This window comes from Papio anubis, chromosome 14 (genome assembly GCF_008728515.1).
Source record: "Papio anubis isolate 15944 chromosome 14, Panubis1.0, whole genome shotgun sequence".
Classification (NCBI taxonomy): domain Eukaryota; kingdom Metazoa; phylum Chordata; class Mammalia; order Primates; family Cercopithecidae; genus Papio; species Papio anubis.
Window position 1 is genome coordinate 8548634 of NC_044989.1, and position 8337 is coordinate 8556970.

An 8337-nucleotide genomic window follows, 5' to 3' on the forward strand; every position below is an offset into this window, starting at 1 on the left:
GGCTAATTTTTGTATTTTGAGTAGAGAGGGGGTTTCGCCATGTTGGCCAGGCTGGTCTTGAACTCCTGACCTCAGGTGATCCACCCGCCTTGGCCTCCCAAAGTGTTGGGATTACAGGCGTGAGCCACTGTGCCCGTCCTGACCACACATTTCTATTGTCATCCTAGGGACTCAAAAATAATTCAAATTTCTCTTTCTCAAAACTTTTTCCCTTTGCAGAATACACACTTTCAGTTTTAAAATTTCTTGCAATAGCACTCTCTTATACATTATTCCACCCTTTGTTTCATTAATCACCCATGAAATGGTCTAATTCTATTTTTGTTAAATAAATGCCCACTTTTTTTCTGTGTATAATACAGAAAGGGCACATGTGGGTAGGAGCAAGATATGACTGGAGGAAAACATTTTTAGAAACTAATAGTGGTCCCTTTGTGTGACCATGGGTGATTTTAATGTTCAATTTTAATGTTTACTAAAAATTCCTGGCTGGGCACAGTGGTTCACACCTGTAATCCCAACACTTTGAGAGGCCAAGGCAGGCGGATCACTTGAGCCCAAGAGTTGGAGACCAGCCTGGGCAACAAAATGAGACCCCATCTCTATTTAAAAAAAAAAAAAAAAAAAAGCCAGGCATGGTGCCCTGCCTGTAGTCCCAGCTACTTGGGAGGCTGAGATGGGAGGATCACTTGAGCCCTGGGAGGTGGAGGCTGCAGTGAGCCATGATTGTGCCACTGCACTCCAGTCTCTGTGATAAAGTGAGACCCTGTCTCAAAAAAAAAAAAAAAAGTTATTTAACTTGCATTATTTTATAATCAACCAATATTTTATGTACTGAAATTAACCACAAGCACTGATTGACTGAATGAGGAATAAACATTAAGGCAGCCTCTATACAACATGATTCCTGGTCCTCAGAATCTCTACCCCAGGCCTTTTGTCCTCTTCTTATCATTTTTTTTTTTGGTTAGTCAGTCAAAAAGTAAAGCGAATATTAAGGATTTATGTGCCCTGTGCTATGTTGAGAGAGTGAATGTAAGTTCTCAGCCTTGAAACCCATGATTACATGTCAGGAAGCAAGAATTGCCTCAATGGAGCCATTGGGAGTGGAGAACACAGTGAAACACACAACACCAGGTGAGTGGCATCAAAACTGAGCTCAGTGAGCGGCTCTGGCATCTGGCCAATCATTGGACGAGGAAAGGGTGGGAACTTCAGGGGCAGAAGCCTGAGGAGGCAACGAAATGATGATAGAAGAGGAGGGAGACCAGCATGGGCTCGCAGGACATACAGGGGCAGAGCGGCCATGCCATGCAGGAAAAGTGATCCTTTAGAAACTTCCTGAATTTGGATTTGGGAGTAAATGGGATTCTGGAGTAAAACCTGAGCAGTGAAGCTGCAGAGATGAGTGAGAGAGGTGGGAAAACAATCACGTGTGGCAGGCAGAAGTATCCTCCCAAAGATGCACATGCCTTCCTCTGCAGAACCTCCTGATGTGTTCCCCTCACATGACAAAGGGACTTTGCAACCGAGACAAAGGGCACAGATTTGGGCTAGGGAGATTCTCTTGGATTATCAGGCGGGCTGAGTCTAATCACAGGAGTCTTTAAAAACAGAGGATCTTTTTCATCCATAGTTAGAGCAGGCCACAGAGGAAGGGTCAGATACTGCAATACTGCTGGGTTTGTAGATGGAGGGAGGCGGCCTCTAGAAGCGGGAAAAGGCAAGGAAACAAGTTCTCTCCTAGAGCCTCCAGGATAAGCACAGCCCTGCCCACACCCTGCAAGACCTGTGTAAGGCTCCTGATCTACAGGACTGTAAGACACTAAATTTGTGTCATTTTAAGCTGCTCAGTCTGTGGTGATTTATAATGGCAGTGACAGAAAACTAATGCAGGCTGAGAACCAATGCATATGACTGCCCCTGCTCATAGGGAAATGCAACCAAGCCTGCACAATCAGTCAGTGAGGACCTTGAAACTGGCTTCTCACAGCAAGTTCTCATGAAGATCCCTGAGTAACAGGAAAGACCTGGCCTGACATCCATACACAGAGCAGTGTGTCTCTTATGTCCTGAATGTTTCTGCAGATTGTGACACTTTGGGGCTTCCATTAGAGGAAGGGTGGGCAGCTCCCAATGCCTCAGGCATTGTAGGTTCTGATGTGGGTGGCCTGAGGACCTGCCACTTTTTAAAGTGAGGATCAGGAATGTGATGGGCTAATGGGAGGCTATCTATCTTCCACTGCCACGAGGAAGCATAGCATGAAAGCTGGGAGTTCCCTCAACTACAGAAGATGTTCCTCTCCATAATTTAGCATTTGTAATGAGCATCTTGTCCACAGATGGGGGTAATTTATAATGAACAGAAATTTATTTGGCTTATGGTTCTGGAGGCTGGGAAGTTCAAGAGCACGGCACCAGCATCTGGTGAGGGTTGTGTCCTCCCATGCAGAAGGTGGATGATATGGTTTGGATCTGCATCCCCACCCAAATCTCATGTTGAATTGTAATCCTCAATGTTGGAGGAGGGGTCGGGCAGGAGGTGACTGGGTCATGGGAGTGGATTTCCTCCTTGCTGTTCTTGTGATAGTGAGTGAATTCTCACAAGCTCTGGTTGTATGAAAGTGTGTAGCACCTCCCCCTTCACTCTCTTCTCCTGCTCCAGCCATATAGTGAGAGGTGAAGCCAGCTGGACTTCCTAGGTTGAGTGGGGACTTGGAGAACTTTTCTGTCTAGCTAGAGGATTGTAAACACACCAATCAGCACTCTGTAAAAACGCACCAATCAGCGCTCTCTGTCTAGCTAAAGGATTGTAAATGCACCAATAAGCACTCCGTAAAAATGCACCAATCAGCGCTCTGTGTCTAGCTAAAAGATTGCAAATGCACCAATCAGCACTCTGTAAAATGGACCAATCAGCACTCTATAAAGTAGACCAATCAGCAGGACATGGCTGGGGACAAATAAGGGAATAAAAGCTGGCCACCCCAACCAGCAGTGGCAACCTGCTTGGGTCCCCTTCCACGCTGTGGAAGCTTTGTTCTTTCGCTCTTCACAATAAATCTTGCTGCTGCTCACTCTTTGGGTTCACACCACCTTTAAGAGCTGTAACACTCACTGTGAAGGTCCGTGGCTTCATTCTTGAAGTCAGTGAGACCACAAACGCACCTGAAGGAAGAAACTCTGGACACATCCGGACACACCATCTTTAAGAGCTGTAACGCTGCGAAGATCCACAGCTTCATTCTTGAAGTCAGCGAGACCAAGAACCCACTGGAAGGAACCAATTCCATACACGATATGACGTGTCAGCTTCCCCTTCACCTCCTGCCATGATTATAAGCTTCCTGAGGCCTCCCCAGCCATACTTTCTGTGGAACCATGTGCCAATTAAACATCTTTTCTTTTAAAATTACCCAGTCTCAGGTAGTTCTTTATAGCAATGTGAGAATGGGCTAATACAGTAGGAGAGCAAGAGAGGGTGAATTCAAGTCAAACTTGCTTGGATAACAAACCCACCCTCCACTAAGTCCCCTCCCGCAAAAACGACATTAATCCATTCGTGAGGCCAGAATCCCCATGACCTAATCAGCTCTTAAAAGTCCCACCTCTCAACACTGCTTCACTGGGGATTAAATTTTCAACACATGAGTGTTGGGAGACACAATTGAGCCACAGTAATGAATTTCCACACCTGACTGAGGTTAACAGGTGACAGCAGTTCAGTCTGCCTAACAGACTGCTATATCCCAGGGTCTAGCACAGTGCCTGGCACATGGTAAGCAGGCAATACATAGGTGTCAAGTGTGTGAATAAATGCGCTGGACTGAATCAGAACTTCATGAGTTCTTGCCCTAGACAGGCTCCAGGAGGGGCCATAGGGTCCTGCACTGGGGATGCTGCAGAAGAAGAGCTTCCTGCACGAGATGGAAGCTCAAGCTCCAGTTCACTCCTCAAGGCCCTTTCCATCTGAATTCTAGCTGCACAGCGCACCTGAGACTTTTGCCATGACCTGAGGTGACATTCAAATGAGTCCTGGAGCCCAGCAAACACTGATCACCCAGGGTCCTGGTGTCAGATGAGCATAAGGAGCTCAGGTGTGGGGAGAGCCGCCACCACAACTGACAACCGTGCAAGTCAGCGTGTGTGCCCTGCAGGAATAAAGACTGTGCTGCCAGAATGTGGACCATGGGTGACTGGTCCTAAGTTTGGATTCCACCTTGCTTCAGACACGTAATGGTTGGCACAGTGGCTCGTTGAGGTTATCACGTGCGTGTTCCAGGCATTAGCGGTCCAGGCGAATCTGGGCTCAGTCTTGGAGGCTGGCCACCACAGGTATTTTTATGAAAAACGTTGGGCTGTGGAGTGGAATGGAATCAGGACCAGGCCAAGCGTCCCGGATTCCTTCACTGCTGATGGAACTCCGCCTAGACACCCCATAATCACGAGCAAGTGCTGTATCCCGTGGGTCTCGCAAGCAGGAAATGCCTCTTTAAGAAATGGCTGACTTCCTCCTGCAGACACCATTTTAAATGCTCTGCAGAAACATTTGGTGGAAATGGCAGAGATAATTTTGGCCATGCAACTCCTCCAGGCATATCTTGCTTTGTCACTAAAACTCTAGATTTAGGAATTATTCTGGCATTCCCTCCAGCTGCTGAAATGTCTAGATGTCAATGGTTTATATGTGTCTTTTTTAGTTGTAGCCAAGATATTTCAAACTTATCTACCAGATCACAATTAACTTGTTTTCTAACCCAAGAAACCAGCATATTAAGTGATCACATATTGTGGATATCATAACTCATTAGAGCCTTTTCCTTTTTCCAAGTATATACCCCAGCTGATTGAAACACCTATCCGTGGGAACTTGAGCTGACGTAGTTAATAATATAGTATTTCTGCTTCTACAGTGGCAGAGAGAATTTTGGCATATCTAAAAGAAACGTATTTTTATTATATTTATATTATATATAATTTATATTATATTACTAAATATGATATATATTATTTTGTCATATATCTTTCAGATATGCCCAAACTCTCCTTGCCATTATAAAATGTATAGACATATGTAAATAGAATGTATATATTTCTATGTAGAAAACCATACTATTAAATGTTTTGTGCCAGGCCTGGTGGCTCATGTCTGTAATCCCAGCACTTCTGGAGGCTGAGGCGGGAGGATTGCTTGAGCAATCCTGGGCAAGTTTGAGAACAGCCTGGAGAACCTGGTAAAACCCTGTCTCTAAAAAAAAAAAAAAATACAAAAATTAGCCAGGCATGGTGGTGTGTGCCTGGAGTCCCAGCTACTCAGGAGGCTGAGGTAGGAGGATGACCGGAGCCTGGGGAGGTTGAGGCTGCAGTGAGCCCTGATTGTACCACTGCCCTCCAGTCTGGGTCACAGAGTGAGGCCCTGTCCCACTCAAAACAAAACAAAAGACGTTCTGCTCTTGAAATGATTATCCTAAGAATAAGTGGAATGACATGGTGAAATGAGTTTCGAGGTATAATAGCCAGGAATACACTTCAGGAGTTCTGTACCCACCTTATGCATGAAGCTTTTCTGTGGTGGGGAAATCTTTTGATTACTGGAAACATACACACAGCTGATGGCATTCTTCAGTCTCACAATTGAAGGTGACACCTTCACGCCTAGTGCTTGGTCAACGTGGACAAAAGGAGCCACGTTCTGGAAATGGTGAAGATGCCATGGGCCATTTCCACACGTTTCAGCCTAGGAAGGTGGTCGTCTTTTGGTAACATCTAGATAGAGAAAGCGAGGCAGTTGAATCCTAAATCTTATGTTGATATGCAATCCAAAAATAGCATATATTGAAGATTTTTATATACTTCAACATTTTCCGTGGAAGGCCTTTATATTCTTAGTTATAGGCAAGAGCCCAAGATTTCTGAGATTCCACAGCCAAGTCATCAGTGAAATAGAAAGAAAAAACACTCTTACTGGATGCCACATGCAAGAGACGGTGACAGTGTCGGGAAAGAACGCCATTGCTATTTTTTACATCTCTTTCACTATAGTAAGGGTGTGAATTTTAAGTGACATTTTCCAACTAAGTGAAAATCACGGGGGGCTGGGGGAAGTGAATGGAGGCAATTAGACACCAAAAGAAGCTGCAGGCCTCCGTGTTGAAGGAAAATTCCTACTTGATTTCAAATATTTTCCACCAAGACAGTTTCCTGCCCTATGCTAACCCCACAGAAGCAACATTAGACACAAAGCTGGTGACAGCGGTGGTAGCGATCGCGGCTCTTGGCATCTTACCCCTTTCTCGGCTATTCCCTGTGAGGTGCAAGCAAGCGTTTGCACAACCTGGCGCTCAGTCTCACTGGAAGCAAAAGAAGGGATCCTTTCAGCTCCGTTCCGCGCTCTGTAACTCCCCCTCCTGCTCTAGATGAGCAGCTCTTGAAAATCAAGCTGAGGCACATCCAGCATGGAGCGGAGGTCTCTTTCCGTTCCATTTTCTGCCACGAGGGAATCAGTCCGTAGGAGGCATTTGTCTTCCTTCTCCCTGCAGTGATCTGTGGCCGTTTGTATGTCTGTGGCCGCAAAAATATTTCTGGCCCCACATGCTCTTCTAGAACCTCGCCACCACTCCTGCAACAGGAGCGAGGCATCTGTGTCTTTTGCCCTTGAAGCGGAGCTGGACTTCGTGATTGCCTCCACTAGGATGTGTGAACCCCGAATATTGGAGACAGGTCTCCGTTAATTTAGAAAGTTTTTTTGCCCAGGTTGAGGATGTGCGCCCATGACACAGCCTCGGGAGGTCCTGAGGACATGTATCCAAGGTGCTCACAGCACAGTTTGGTTTTAAACATTTTAGGGAGACAGGAGACATCAACCCACATACATAAGAGGGACATTGGTTCGGTCCAGAAAGGCGGGACAACTCAAAGCAAAGGAGGGATGACTCGGACAAATGGTCGCATCTTTTGAGTTTCTGATGAGCTTCTCCAGAGGAGGCAGTCAGATATGTATTTACCCCAGTGAGTAGAGGGGTGACTTGGAATAGAAAGGGAGGCAGGTTTGCCCTACGCAGTTTCCAGCTGGACTTTTCCCTTTAGCTTAGTGATTTTGAGACCCCAAGATTTATTTCCCTTTCACAGATGCAATGAAAGGAAGTGACCCTCTGTGCCTTCCAAGACTAGGTCTTAAAAGGTAACGTGACCTCTGCCTGGTTCTCTCTCTGGACGTTTCAAAAATCATTTACTTGGTATATACCACCATTCTGTGAGGAATCCCAGGCTGCAGAGAGAGGCCTTGAGTAGCGGTTGCCACCAATAGCTGCCATCCCCGCTGACAGCCACCGCCACCCATCAGACGTCTGTGTGAGGAAGCCTTTGAGATGTCTCCAGCCCCGGGCACCACCTGACCACACCTGCCTAAAAGACCTGAGCAAGAACACCTGGCTGAGGCCAGTGACCCCAGCACTGCAGAACTATAAGAAAAAAAATAACTTATGATAACTATCTACAATAAAATATGTACTTGTTGTTTTATGCCATTCTATATTTCTTACACAGCAAGTGATAACCTGAACATGATCGGAAAAGGTAAAAGATCAAACAGTTTAGAATTATACTCTTCAAACATTTTTGTTTATGTAATCCCCTTATAGGATTTTTAAAAACCGTGTATGTGCTCACGCATTTTTGAGTTTGTTCCCGGACCAAACTGAGGGTCAGGCTGCTAATTCTTGCAGCCCAATAATGAGATGCAGATGAACTGAGAGAGAAGGGAGTTTAAATTTCTGTAACCAGTTACAGGGAGAAGACCTGGAAATTATCTGCAGACCAACTCAAAATTACAGAGTTTTCCAGAGTTTGTATACCTTCTAAGCTATATGTACATATGTAAGTGTGCATTTCTCTAAAGACATGCGTGATTAACTTCTTCTAATCTGTAACTAAGGTCTGAGTCTTGAAGACCGTCACTGGGGCCTCAGTAAACGTATTTAATCTAAATGGGTCCAGGTGCTGGGGTGATTACCCTTATCTTGTCTCCTGCTAAATTACGGAGGTTTGGGGAGTTTCTTCAGACCCCCAATAAACTTGTTTGTGGAGGCCTGGAGAGTTTTTTCAGACCCCCAATAAAACTTGTTTAATCCTAAACAGGTTCTGTTAAGAATTCCTTAATTATTTTGTCATGATTTAAGGGCCAGGAAATGTCTAGGCAAAACTCTTGGTGGGCTTTTGTTACACTCCAGCCTTTGTTTGACGGCACTGGCTTTCTCAGCTTTTAATGTTTGATCGAACCATTCAGTCAGTGCCGAAACGTTGTTATGGAGGCCTGTGTTAGTGACATCTGGCCTGCCA

The 8337-nt window shown here is 45.4% G+C and overlaps 1 protein-coding gene across 1 annotated transcript in view; it reads right to left on the reverse strand.

Moving 5' to 3' along the window:
* Positions 1 to 6013, reverse strand: part of LOC103876717 (translation initiation factor IF-2-like) — a 24128-nt gene extending 18115 nt beyond the window's left edge. Inside the window, exons 1-2 of the mRNA XM_031655591.1 lie at positions 5966 to 6013; positions 5549 to 5692 (exon numbers count right to left, since the gene is read on the reverse strand). Coding sequence (XP_031511451.1) covers positions 5549 to 5692; positions 5966 to 6013 — 192 coding nt within the window. The remainder of the gene's footprint in view (positions 1 to 5548; positions 5693 to 5965) is intronic.
* Positions 6014 to 8337: the final 2324 nt, after the last annotated feature.